Source organism: Ranitomeya imitator, chromosome 1 (genome assembly GCF_032444005.1).
Source record: "Ranitomeya imitator isolate aRanImi1 chromosome 1, aRanImi1.pri, whole genome shotgun sequence".
Taxonomy (NCBI): Eukaryota; Metazoa; Chordata; class Amphibia; order Anura; family Dendrobatidae; genus Ranitomeya; species Ranitomeya imitator.
The window spans coordinates 893549478-893563880 of record NC_091282.1 but is presented as its reverse complement, the minus strand read 5'-3'; the positions used below and the strand labels follow the sequence as shown (position 1 = coordinate 893563880).

General features: G+C 42.8%; 1 protein-coding gene across 3 annotated transcripts in view; it reads left to right on the top strand.

Annotated features, from left to right (window-relative positions):
* The window catches only part of SHROOM3 (shroom family member 3), a 363566-nt gene that overhangs the window by 274872 nt on the left and 74291 nt on the right, over positions 1 to 14403 (top strand). For all 3 annotated transcript variants that reach the window (XM_069743235.1, XM_069743233.1, XM_069743234.1), the window contains 2 exons: positions 2081 to 2200; positions 8223 to 8354. In XM_069743235.1, the coding sequence (XP_069599336.1) occupies positions 8296 to 8354 (59 nt within the window). In that variant the 5' untranslated portion in view covers positions 2081 to 2200; positions 8223 to 8295. The remainder of the gene's footprint in view (positions 1 to 2080; positions 2201 to 8222; positions 8355 to 14403) is intronic.

Below are 14403 nucleotides of genomic sequence, written 5' to 3'. Positions count from 1 at the left end.
AACGTTTTTTGCAGCCGACGGACCGCTTTTTCCGACTGCGCATGCGCGACCGGAACTCCGCCCCCACCTCCCCGCACCTCACAATGGGGCAGCGGATGCGCCGGAGAAATGCATCCGCTGCACCCGTTGTGCGGCACAACAAACGCTAGCGTCGGAATCTCGGCCCGACGCAATGCGACGGGCCGAATCCGACGCTAGTGTGGAAGTAGCCTTAGTTGGTATCATTGACCTGTATCCATTACTTGTCACTACTTTTTCCATTAATATTTAGATGTTTTTTTTCTGCCCCTTTGTTCACACTTGATCTGTATGTTCCAAACTGTAATCTGCTTCTCATGTATCAGTAAAATAGTAAGAACACACAGACGTGTAAGATTTATAATACGTTTCCTAGATAGAACCCAGAAGATCTGCCTTTGTTACAAATAAAATACTTTGTTTGACATGAGTGTATTACACATATCAACATGCTCAGAACATTAGATAAACTTATTTTATGATTTATAGATATAGACGAACTGACCCTCTTGCTGCCAAGGAGCAGTAAAACCATAGAGAAGCCAATTACAGTAAAGTGTTTTCAGTCCAGAAATCCTTTTGGACCACCATGCTCCGAAAGTAAACCCTTGCTTAGTCTCAGAAGGCAGCTCCTTCAACAGCCAAACCCTGCTCGGCGCTGATAAGGACCAAGTACCCCGAAACAGCTGTCTGTAGATGGGTTTCTGGCTTTGCTAGTGTCTATAGCCAAATATTAAGGTTTATCGATGGTTTGGACATTGCCGTTCTAGGTCAATAAAAGAAGTGTGATTTTACTGGAAAGTTATAGAAAATCAAAGAAGTTATCTGAAGCAGACTTCTGAGGCTGACCACCCAAGAATCAAAACATTGGTGCATTTTAATTGAATATTAAAACTAGTCTCTCATATTAATACATAAATTATCCAGGGTATTTTTACATTGGTCAATGATCGGGTGCATGAACAATTCCTGAATATAGGCTTATCTAAACACGTTCAACAATCATTTGACTTCCATATTTTATGCGGACATTAAAGTTGCTAACTGCGGTCCATTTTATTTATCATGTCAACAGGGATGTGCTGCTAAGACTGATGAACAATTTGGCTACTTCTCAGTGAGCCAATCACCTTCCTATGTCATCAATCACAGCTTTGCCCTTCGGCATTGTTATACACAGCTCATGAATATAGATGACTACACAGCAGCAGATTTACTAGTCCTCTAGTGATAATCTCCTTCTAATAAAACAGTGATTTTATCAAAACTAAAGCAAGCAGCCCAGTAAGTGACACATTGTTGGAGTCAGGGTCTCTGCCCCTTCATTATGCTGCTCTCAAATTAGGCAACAAAAACCTGGTGACAAATTCCTTGAAAAAAGTAAAATGCTCAATACAAATAATAGAGTAAATTATGTTTATTAGCCTAAAATAATATTACTTTGCTGGAGGTTTCTCACAATCACAACTTATCACCCATCCACAGTATAAGGGATAAATTATCCAGCGCTGAATCACATGAATGGGGGGGTTCGTGAGCATATTAAAATAGATCAGCAGCGAGCATGCTTAGCACAGTGTGCATTCTTTACAATGGCAGTCACTCATATTCAGCATATACATATACAATACATGACGTACTGTATATAGTCACACATTCGCCACAGGTGTGATGTGAGCAAAGCCTTTCTTTTCAGCTTAGATAATAAGTTTAAAAACACAATCCATTCTGGTGAAAAATGTCGTTCTTCTACAAATTAAATGTAAATTTGCCTGGTTGGCACCTGCAGGAGATTTAAATGACTTTTCTTCAACAAGTGCGGAATGCAAATTATTTCAGATATTCAAGCTTAACTCATAGCTTGCTTCTTGTAATACTTGTAGCCTAAGCATGCCAGGCAGGCTTTTACGTGTAACTACTGTACTCAATGGGAAAGCTGTGTGAGTTATTAATTTTCCAGCCAAATATACTGTATATTTATTTTTGCTCGTCATAATTTAATCCTAATGATTACCCCTTTCTACACTTAAAACTGATATATTGATATTCTGTTCATCTACAGAGCTTCATTAATTGAAAAGACGGAATGTTCTGACACTTGCTTGGAAACCACAAAAGACAAACCATCCGTCAGCTTTGGAGCATGCCCAGGAGATGGACTTAAACTGAGCCTCAGAAACAGGTGAGGGGTCATTAAGAAGCAGAGCATAATCATTGATCCGAATCCGAGGTTTGGCATGGAAATCCAGGCCACGGATCCTAGGACTCTAAATGGGCTAATTCATTTTAAAAAAATTGAATGAAAGCAGGAACTTATTGGCCTAAGTGGTCCTATGCCGTACATGCAGGGATCACTGCTGAGGACCGACAATAAGGCGCCCACGATCTGGAACTAGCAGCGTATTTTCGCTGTGTCCAAAGCGCTGCCGTCTATTGAACGCAGGTAAATCCGCATGTGTTCACTGTACCGTGCGGATTCACCGTGTCCAATACATTCTATTGATGTAGTTTCTCTTGCTTGTCTTAGCAAGAGAAATTGACATGCTGCAGTCTTGAAAGACGCGCCTCATGTCAGTGTCTGCGGGTGATCTAGAAATCCCATCCACGATGCTGCCACAGCTGGCCACTGCGGGTTTGACACAGCGTCAGACCTGCAGCAATTACTGATCATGGGCATGTACCCTGACAGTCAAATACGTCAATGCAGAACTATTAGCAAAGACTGGCCAAACCAATACCAAAGCAGTGGTACTGGAGTGGCTTCTTTGCTTTAAAGCGAACCTGTCAGCAGGATTGTGCACAGTAACCTACAGCCAGTGTCAGGTCGGCGCCGTTATACTGATTACAATGATACCTGGGTGATGAAATCCATCTTGTGGTTGTTGCTTAATCTTTACTGGCCTGTGGGGGGGGGTTAAGTTTAACGCGACCTTCTACATGGAAGGATTGTGCCTTTTTAGAAAATCTCGATCCCCATGCACAATTTCTTATAAAAATCATACAAGCAACACTTTACTCGTCATCTCCAGGTTTAGAGCTGAGTTTCCACCACTAATGTTGATTGCTACGCTGATGTCACTTCGACAGAGCCTAAACCAATCACTGAGCTCATGGGCTCTGAACAGAGATTTCTGTCTACACGGCAGAGTCACTGAGCAATTGGCTGCAGTGATGTTTACGTGATGACAACACCTTAACCGATATCAAACACCGGGAGCAGAGCATAGACTCAGTGGACTCAGAAGAGTGAGTAAAGTGGTATTTGGTTTTTACAATGAACTGCACCAAGGAATCCAGATTTTCTGAAAGGGGACAACGTTGGCCTTTGAAGGAGTATTATAAGATTTAAAAACATTGCTGCTTTCTTCTACATAAGCCTATAGGCAATTTTTATTAGAGTGAGGTGACCCTTACAGGAAAGTGATGAATTTGACTGTTGCATATCAACAGAGCTGGTGACTTCAATAAAATATTCAATGTATTAAGCCACTCTAGAGGAGATAGATATGGTCCCCGGAGGTGGACCGGGAAGTGCATTTGTAGGGAAATTTGTGTCATAAAGAATGACAGTAATAAGGGTCATACAGATCCTTAATAAGGGAACTATCTCAAGAATGAGGCACTGGCTCGCACTCTAAAAGAATGGAGAAGTGAGCACCTGCGTCCAACTCTCTTCTCACAGTGGTATGATAATGAAGACAGGAGGCAGAGATTTCTTCCAGACACTGCACGCTGCAGAGCCTGGAAGAAATCATTAGCAAAAACAAAGAAAATATGATTTAAAAGAACCTGAAGACCCACTTATTCCGACAAGCCTACAACCTGCAGTAACCACCGATCGACCAAACCGCTGCATGACCAGCTCTATCCTCACCTACTGTATTCTCACCCATCTATTGTAGATTGTGAGCCCTCGCTGGCAGGGTCCTCTCTCCTCCTGTACCAGTTATGACTTGTATTGTTTAAGATTATTGTACTTATTATTTATTATGTATACCTCTCCTCACATGTAAAGTGCGATGGAATAAATGGTGCTATAATAATAAATAATAATAATAATAATTTCTCAACAACAAGACCGCAAATATGAGGCATACAGGTAGGACTAGTTTAATATTTCTATCACCTATATGCCCATATTAATAGGTCATATACGTCCCAGGGGGTTATAGATTCCCTTTAAGGTTTAACGACATTAAGATGTGTTTTAGTAAACATTTCTTTACCTTAACAAAATCATGCGGAATTCTAGTCCTTGTGTGAGGGGTCAGATATCAATGGAGAAGATATAAAGGTGATGTGCAGAGAAGTAGGAAGCTGACGCCGGGGGATGCGACAGACACCGGAATGTAAGTATGTAGTGGTTTTTTTTTTACATTTACAATGGTAACCAGGGTAAATATCGGGTTACAAAGCGTGGCCCTGCGCTTAGTAACCCGATGTTTACCCTGGTTACAAGTGAAGACATCGCTGGATCGGCGTCACACATGCCGATTCAGCGATGTCAGCGGGTGATCCAGCGACGAAATAAAGTGCTGGCCTTCTAGCTCCGACCAGCGATCTCACAGCAGGATCCTGATCGCTGCTGCGTGTCAAACACAACGATATCGCTATCCAGGACGCTGCAACGTCACGGATCGCTATCGTTATCGTTCTAAAGTTGCTCAGTGTGAAGGTACCTTTACAAGCAAAAGCTTAGGTCACAGCCCTAAAACAAACAATGGCACAGCTGCCCCAAAATTTCCTTATACAGGAAGAGTACTAGAACTCTAGTGCCACTCTAGTGCCACCTATTGGATGTAGCAATCCTACAAGTCAATGTCGACCCTTTAACGAGCCTTGTCACATGACTTAGGATAATAGCCAAACCAGAATCTCAATTTGCAGACACTATATTTCCCAGAGGAGCATTGCGGCTTTAAGTCTCCTCATCTCAGCATGCTTAGCATGTCAATCTCCGCAAGGAGAAATGATACTTCTTGGATATTGGTCGGACGCCTCTCACACAGCCAAACCAGATCTCCACTTTGCACTGACGAGGGGCAGTACCCTGAAACACAGTGTCTGCAAATTGAGATTCTGGTTTGGCTATTATCCTAAGTCATGTGACAAGGCTCATTAAAAGGGTCAACATTGACTTGCAGGATTGCTACTTCCAATAGGTGGCACTAGAGTTCTAGTTCTCTTCCTCCCTGAAGAGACAATTTGCATAATTAGCATATTTCCCAGAGGAGCATTGCGGCTTTAAGTCTCCTCATCTCAGCATGCTTAGCATGTCAATCTCCACAAGGAGAAACGATACTTCTTGGATACTCATGCAAGAAGGAATGTCTTTGTTCATTCTTAATGTATACACCACTATAAATGGGTTAGTCAGAAAAAATGCAGATTATTTTAAAAGCAAACTGTATCAACCTCTAATGCACAGTTAAAGCAACCTGGACATCTAGATAGATCAGTCACAGTTTAATGTTTTAAACATTGAATATCTGTTGCCATGTGTCATGGATTTCACATTTTATTAGGTAATTTGTCTAGTTTTATCACTAATGGCCACTTTACAGTTGTCAACCAGGAAACTGCGATAGAATTGTAATAGATCTGGAGGTAGAAAATTTCAAATACATGTGCGGGTCCCACCACAGCCCCCCATTCAACCACATTTCTTTTTCAACATGGGATGTGGTACCCCCATTCTTGTGATCTGTCAATATGGTCATGTGAGGGATTTTTTTTTTTGTGGAACGAGTTGTACTTTTGAACAACACCATTGATTTTAACATATTGTGGATTGGAAAACGAAAAAAATTCCAAGTGTGATGAAACTGCAAAAAAGTGCAATTTCACAATTGTTTTTTTGTTTTGCTTTTTTACTATGTTCACTGAATGCTAAAACTGATCTGTCATTATTATTCTCCAGGTCATTATGAGTTCATAGACACCAAACATGTCTAGGTTCTTTTTTATCTAAGTTGTGGGAAAAAAATTCCAAAATTTGTTAAAAAAAAAAAATTGTACCATTTTCCCATACCCGTAGCGTCTCCATTTTTCGTGATCTCGAGTTGAGTGAGGACTTATTTTTCGCTCGCCGTGCTGACATTTTTAAAGATACCATTTTGGTGCAGATACGTTTGATCGCCCGTTATTGCATTTTAATGCAATGTTGCGACGACCAAAAAAGCGTAATACTGGCGTTTTAACTTTTTTCGTCATTACACCGTTTAGTGAGCGGGTTAATTCTTTTTTATATTAATAGATCAGGCAATTCTGAATGCGCTGATACTAAATATATGTGTATGTTTGATATTTTTATTGTTTTATTATGAATGGGGCAAAAGGAGGGTGATTTGAACTTTTATGTTTTTTTTTACATTTTTAAAAACATATTTTTTTCACTTTTCGCATGCTTCAATAGTCTCCATGGGAGACTAGAAGCTGCCATAACCCGATCGCCTCTGCTACATACAAGCAATGATCAGATCGCCTGTATGTAGCAGAATTACATACGGCGCTCATAGCAATCTGGCAGTAACAACCATAGAGGTCTGCTGGAGACCTTTGGCTGTCATGCCAACCCATCGGCAACCCATGGTCATGTGACATCGGCGCCAATGGGCAGTATTTCTGGCGCACTTTCCGGAAGCGCATGTTAAAAGCCATTGTCAGAGTTTGATAGTGGCATTTATTGGGTTAACATCCGCGGGATTCCTCCCGAAGCTGTTAGCAGCACATGTCAGCTGTTCAAAACAGTTGACATGTGCTGCAAAAGATGTAAGCTCACTGCGGGAGTCCACATCGAAAGGAAGGAGTCCGACATCAGTATACTATTGCGCCCGATGTCAGAAAGGCGTTAAGGTACTCTGTTAGCATGGAATGGATGTTCAAACCAAGTACAGGCGCTCGTTGCTTCATGGCGGGGCCAATCATTTACCGTATTTTTCAGACTATAAGATGCACTGCACTATAAGATGCACCCCATATTTTCAGAAGGAAAACGGGGTAAAAAAAATAATGCGTCAAATGGGGGTCTGTCTTACAGTCCTGAATTCAGCGCACCCGGGGGAAGATTGGCAGTGTTGGTGGAGCGGAGTCACATGGGGTGTTTGGTGGTCCAGCGATATGACCCAGACTGGTGCGCAGGTCCGCAGGTCAGCAGTGTGGGGAGCTGCAGCAACATTTTGTGAAATCCCAGAGCCTCCGCACATCCATTGCTGCGATGTGGTGGTCTCCGGGAAATCCCATCCCAGTGCTGCAGGTTCAGCGGTGCTCAGAGGTGCAAGGGCTATGGCAACATTTTGTGAAAGCCTGAAGCCTCCGCACTTCTATTGCCTGTTGTTGGGAGACGATATCTTGGAGCCGAGATCTCAATCAGCACATGCGCCGCCTCTGGCAGCCATTTTCCTGAAGGCCAGATTGATTCCCCAGGCACAGATTGAGATGTCGGCAACAAGATCTCAGGAGATGAAATCTCGGAGCCGAGATCTCAATCTGCGCATGTGCCGCCTTTTTCCCAAGGGCCACAGCATTGAGGCAATAGAAGTGCGGGGCCTCCAGACTTTCACAAAATGTCGCCGGAGCCCCCCCCCGCACCACTGCGCACCACTGCGCACCACCGAGCACCGCCAAACCTGCCACATCAGGCTGGGAGCAAGATCATTGCCCTGCAGTGTCGGACCACTGGAAGAATCGCCCAACTCCTGCTGCTGCCACGATAACTGTAAGTACATTCCAACTATAAGCCGCACCTCCGTTTTCCCCCCACAATTTTGGGGAAAAAAGTGTGTCTTATAGTCTGAAAAATACGGTATATGCACCTTCCCACCTGCTTGTTTTCCATCTATCTCCTCTCTATTCTGGCCCTATGAAGCCAGAGCTGTCAATCAAAGAAGAGGGGGTGGAGGAAAACAAGCAGGTGGCAGATGTATTTAAATTATTGGTCCCACCGTGAAGTATCGAGCAATGTGACTAAGTATGAACAGTTATCCTATGCTGACAGAGTCCCTTTAAAGAGTAATGACTGCAAAACAAAAAATGCCAACTTCTGTAGAAAATAGTTACTGTGTTTTTTTGCTGGTGTTTTTGATTGGCACTATGGTTAACACTTCTATGTTGTTTTATGCATTAATATTTTTTTACATAAATCTTCTGATAGAAACTTGGACAGCATTTCTAATTTGCACTGATACTTTTTAATGTCTCCCTAGGCAAAGTGTGTCTATTCCTCGTCCCCATTCCTGGCACTCATCCAAGTTACTGGAGAACCAACCGAATCCCAGCATGATGCAAATATCTCAGGGGACGTTAGGATCTCCATGGCACCAGGCTTACCATTCAAGGTAAGGAAAGTGCCCAAGATCTGCCTTGTCACTGCCCACATTTCACTGCACAAATAATACTGAAAATTAGGCATTTTTTTCCCCCAAATTGACTGGTTTTATATATATATATATATATCTATCTACTATATAATTGTCTAAGGGTCACTTCCGTCTTTCTGTCCTTCTGTCTGTCTGTCTGTCTGTCACAGATATTCATTGGTCGCGGCCTCTGTCTGTCATGGAATCCAAGTCGCTGATTGGTCGTGGCAAAACAGCCATGAGCAATCAGCGACAGGCACAGTCCGGAAGAAAATGGCCGCTCCTTCCTCCCGCAGTCACTGCCCGGCGCCCGCATACTCCCCTCCAGTCACTGCTCACATAGGGTTAATGTCGATGGTAACGGACCACGTTATGCCGCGGGTAACTTACTCCATTACCGCCGCTATTAACCCGGTGTGACCAAGTTTTTACTATTGATGCTGCCTATGCAGCGTCAATGATAAAAACATCTAACGTTAAAAATAATAATAATAAAAAAAACTCATTATATACTCACCTTCCGCCGCCTTTCCCGCTCCTCGCGACGCTCCGGTGACCGCTCCATGCAACCGGCAGGTTCCGGTGGCAATGATGGTATGCGACAAGGACCTGCCATGACGACACGGTCATGTGACCGCGACATCATCACAGGTCCTGCGCGCCTGTGTGAGAAGGACCTGCCATGACGTCACGGTCATGTGACCGCGACGTCATCACACCCTGGGACCGGAAGCTGCCGGGCGGCGACAGAACTACAAGAGGCCCTCGGATCGGAAGGTGAACATGTTTATTTTTTATTTTTTAACCTGTGACAAACGTGGCTGGGCAATATACTATGTGGCTGAGCAATATACTACGTGGTTCTGTGCTGTATACTACATAACTGGGCAATATACTACGTGGCTCTGTGCTCTATACTACATCGCTGTGCAATATACTATGTGGCTACGTAATATACTACGTGGCTGGGCAATATACTATGTCACTGGGCAATATACTACGTGGCTGGCCAATATACTACGTCACTGGGCAATATACTATGTAACTGGGCAATATACTACATAACTGGGCAATATACTACGTGGCTGGGCAATATACTACATGGCTGGGCAATATACTACGTGGCTGGGCAATATACTACATGGCTGGGCAATATACTACATGGCTGGGCAATATACTACATGGGCTGTGCAATATACTACGTAGCTGGGCAATATACTATGTGGCTGGGCAATATACTACGTGGGCTGTGCAATATACTACGTAGCTGGGCAATATACTATGTGGCTGGGCAATATACTATGTGGCTGGGCAATATACTATGTGGCTGGGCAATATACTATGTTGCTGTGCAATATACTACGCGGCTGGGCAATATACTACGTGGACATACATATTCTAGAATACCCGATGCGTTAGAATTGGGCCACCATGTAGTGTGTATATATATATATATATATATATGTTACAGAACTGTGTTTTGTAAATCACTTAAAAATAAAAATTGGGATGTTTCTGGGATGGAACTGAACTGCATTCTATAGTCAGAAGACAAGGAGACGCTACAATGTTTTCTTAGAGAACTACGATGTATAGTCTGAGCAGCAGTGGAATTAGCAACTTTCAAAAGTATTTCTTTACATGAAGAATGTTTGGCCTGTGCACTTTATAACAACCATTATTACTTCTTGGAAAGAAACTTCTATAATCATGATAATTATATTTAGCAATTACGTTCGTATAATTATACTTTAGTTTTTCTTCACTGCATTGCAATGTGCAAAGCATGTGTGACACACAGGGCATTTTGGTTCCAGCTTATGTCCAAATTAAGATTTTATTTAAAAAGTTATTTTTGCATCATTAGTATACTGTATATCATCTCTGTGTGAGTGGTTTGGGTGAGACCCCCACTATCCTGAGAATGAAGGAGTGTTGATTTAGGGATGCATCCCCTACACAGTTTTTACTTCTATAGCTGTGTACCTGCCCAATGTCTATGCAGAAGACTACAGCATATCTTCATTTAATGAAATGCTTCATTCATGTAAACTTTGTAGGGGACACTGCTAAACCAGCATCTTGGTTTTTAATTTTCAATATCGAAGGGGTCCCTGCCCTCCAGTTAGAGTCCGAAAAATCACATTGTGATGGCATATACTAGTGATAATGGAAATAACCCTTTATTCTATCAACATTTTGGATACTTTAAAGAGGATTCCAGTAACGACAAGTTATCACCTATCCACAGGATAGCTGATGACTTACAGATCGTGGAAGGTACAACCAATGAGACACTCATCAACTGGCAGAATGCGGCACTTTTATTAGGCTAAGTTTACACAACTGTATAACAAAAACTACATACAGTTTCATTTACTAAAGAATTGCAATGTAATGCGATACTGTGGCTCCGTATTGAATTTTTTTGGGGGGCGCACCCGCAGACTAATGGGCGAGTCTTCATCCAACACAGAAGAAACTAGTTCATGCTGCAATTTCTTTTTACACGTAGATTCAGTCAATGAAAAACAAAAAAAAGCTCATGTGCACTGCCCCATTGAATAATATTGGACCGAACTCTGCCCGTGTTGTTGTTCAGATCTAAAATAGGATAATTGGAACCTAGCTTTAGAATGGAGCGACAGTACATATGCCCGGACCACCTCTCCATTCATTCCCTATGGTGCTGCCGAGAACAAACTTTTTCTGACAGCCTCATAGAGGTTGAATGGAGCGAAGGTGCGGGTTCCCCAGCAGTCGAGCCGCTGCAGATCTATCCTTTGGATAGGTGATAACTTCTATTTACTGGACCAGCCCTTTAAGGTCTTCTACCCATCATTGCATGATGGCATGTATTTGTTATATTGGGAATGACACTTTTATTCTATACATATTTGTGATACTTTAAGTTTGTTCTTGAGTTGTCAGTATTAATATCTAGATGCCCCTTTTTTCAGTTTCATGCTGTAGCAAGTAGTAACTGCAGAGTCTGTGCTGCAGTGCACACTGTATGCCATCTGACCACAGTAGGACTAAACTAACAAAGGGAAATGCAAATAATTCAAGCGCTTTACATTAACTGTTGAAATACTGGATCCCAGCCAATTTTATTGTTTTATCTCAGATTTGATTTGGCAAGCCCACCACAAATACGGGAGTTATGACCTAAAATCAAAAGTATTGTTATATCTGACCAAGTAAGGGCCTCAATTAAACAAGACCTAGCTGTAAAGGCGTGTGTGCATACATTTGGACATGGGGGGTTCTTTGTTATCTCACAGTTCAGGCTGCCTTGTTTATGAATATTGCTTAAAATGGGATTCATTGTAGGCCACCAGGAAACAATAGCAGACGGTACAATCAAAATAGAAATTATGCAAAAATGTCAGTGTACGAGTGAGTGAGCAAGTACTACCCAGAAGACAGTGCAATGAATGAGCCATGCCAGAGATGTTACATCATTTTCAATCCTCGAAGGGTGAGGAGTTCAGCTTGGGATTTCCAACGTCTGTTACTGCTCATGAATTCACAGCACATGCTGTTTTGGAGGCAGAGACCTGCTTGGGATTCTAGTTGTAGTCAGTACCAGGGCATGTGCAAGAGATACTTAAAAAATCTGACTTGGGGACCTCAGTAGAAGACAGAAGAACCATCATCCAAGACAATGGCATGTCATTCAGTTTCTCCTTCGGTATATCGGCTTCAGTGATTTTGTGATGCTTCCGCATCTTCTAGTCTTCTGCAGAAGATAGTTTGCTCCATTGTGTTCAATTACCAATACCATGTGCTGTGCTCACTGGATATGTGCAGGAGAGATGAGATCTGAAATGGACAGTTCATTGGTTGACTTTGAAGAACAAAGAGTAAGTGTGCAGCCAAGTAATTGTGAGAATGATTATATCTTGTTCTCCATTATTTATTTGTAGCAGTCAGAGATGGGGAAACAATCCTTGAAGGCTCTAAGTGGGTCATGATGCTCCTTGAGTGGAGGCTAGTCATGTGTCTCATGCCATCTCAGGCTGTATTCACTTGGGAAAATAAGTTATGTTGTGATGAGGTAAGGAAAAATTGAAATATGTTTAACTGTTTCACGGTGTCTGCTGGGGCACACAGGGCAGTTTGGTGAAATGTATACTGTGTTTTTGTTTTTGGCCAAAAGTGGTTCCTAATGGGATGCGCAGTGTAAAATTAAGACTTCTACTTTAGCACCTTTTAGGTTCCACTCAAAGATTGTGCTATATAAATGTAGCCTAAGGGTATGTGCACACGTTGAGTATTTGCAGCTGATTTTTCTGAAGCAAAAAACAGAGTGTTGGCAAGAAAAACGCTGTGTAAAATACGTTTTTTTCCTATTCATTTCATTGGGTGAAAAAGTGCAAAAACATTGAAAGAATTGACATGTAGATTTGAGAAACTGCTTTGATGGTTTAAATCTTCAAGGAAAAATATAAGCAGCATGTGTAGAGATTTCAGAAATATCATTCACTTTGCTGGTACAGTAAAACACAGTTTTTTTCAGCTGCAAAAATACTTAGCAAAACTCAGCAAAAAAAAAAAGCCCTGAGACAGGTTATTGAGCCTTTTAGAATCAGTTTCTTAAAGCTGTCGATGGCTAAATGTTAAATCAAACATTTGAAGGGGTTATCCTATTCGGGACATTTATGGCATATCTTGTAAATAGAAGAGGGTTCCAAATTTTGGAACCTGCCCATCTTGAGAACAGGGCCTGACTGCACATCACTGTATGATAAGCAGATGACGTAATCTAGTCTATAACTTATTATCGTACTTATATTTGCTGCTAACATTACATTCAGTGTTCCTCAAAGGTTCCATTTGTACGTCTGCAGACCTATGATATATGTATAAGGCTATTGTCAGTATGTCTTTGGATTGTGGGAGGAAACCGAAGTACCCGGAGGAAACCCACGCAAACACGAGGAGAGCATACAAACTCCTTGCAGATGTTGTCCTTGGTGGGATCTTCTTTCCCACTCTGGACCAGACGAGGCTGCAGGCGAATGTCCAGTAAGGCTCATGATGAAAGCCTCCTTCCACCCAGTCATGATGCTCAGCTGCATCCGCAGGAGTTGGTCGCTGAGCTCTTCCACCTCCGCCTTTAGGATCTCCAGGACCTCTGGTGATGGCTCGCCACAGCTTCCATCCTGGTAGCTGGGGAGTCCTCGGCTTCCACCCCACGCTCCGGGTCCTGGCCGCTCACAATCTTCCTCTCGGTGTCTCGGTCCGGTTCCCGCTCTCTCCTTCGGTGGCAGAGCTTCTTCTTCCTTCTCCCACCATGCAGAATCAGGAGGCGGATCTCGCTGGCTGATGGGCATATCCTCAGGTTGCAGAAGTATTTGGAGTGGGTGGCCATTATTTTCACGCCACACAGCCAGTCCCCGCCCACAATGGCACACTTTTCTTCTCCTGCGCTCCTCGTGGTGCTGTAATGGTGGCAGTTTTGGCGGTAATTCACAATGCAGAGTCTATCAGCATAACACAGTCTCTACTAGAGTCCGACACAACCTCGGTCTTCCAGCTACCGGAATCTGCGCTCGGCCAGGGAGGTAGTCCAAACGCTGCTTTTCTCCCCTGGTGTCTCTCTCCTGTGCTTTGCTCTCCAGCACACTTTCTACAAACTGTCCTTTCCTTCTCAGATCTCTTTCTCCAGGAGCTCAGGCAACTCTGGCTGCATGGCCTCTTCAGTCTTTCTGACACTCAAGGTCTGACTGCTCTCTTCTCTGTCCTCTGACAGACTGACTGACTTCCTTTCCCTCCAGCCCAGAATATAGGGAAGTTCCCCTTAATCCAGGTTCAGAGCTCCCCCTTCTGGCCTGGAGTATGAACATGTTGTGTGTATGTGATTACCTGATAAAAGAGATCTTTCATCGCTTCCAAGAAATGCCACTGTGACGACCAGGACACTAGGGCAAGTATTCAAGAATCACCCGGCACTCAAAAATTGTGAAAAGTTACAATTACAGTTTATAATTATCCAGACATAGAACCAGTTTGTTTGTTGAAC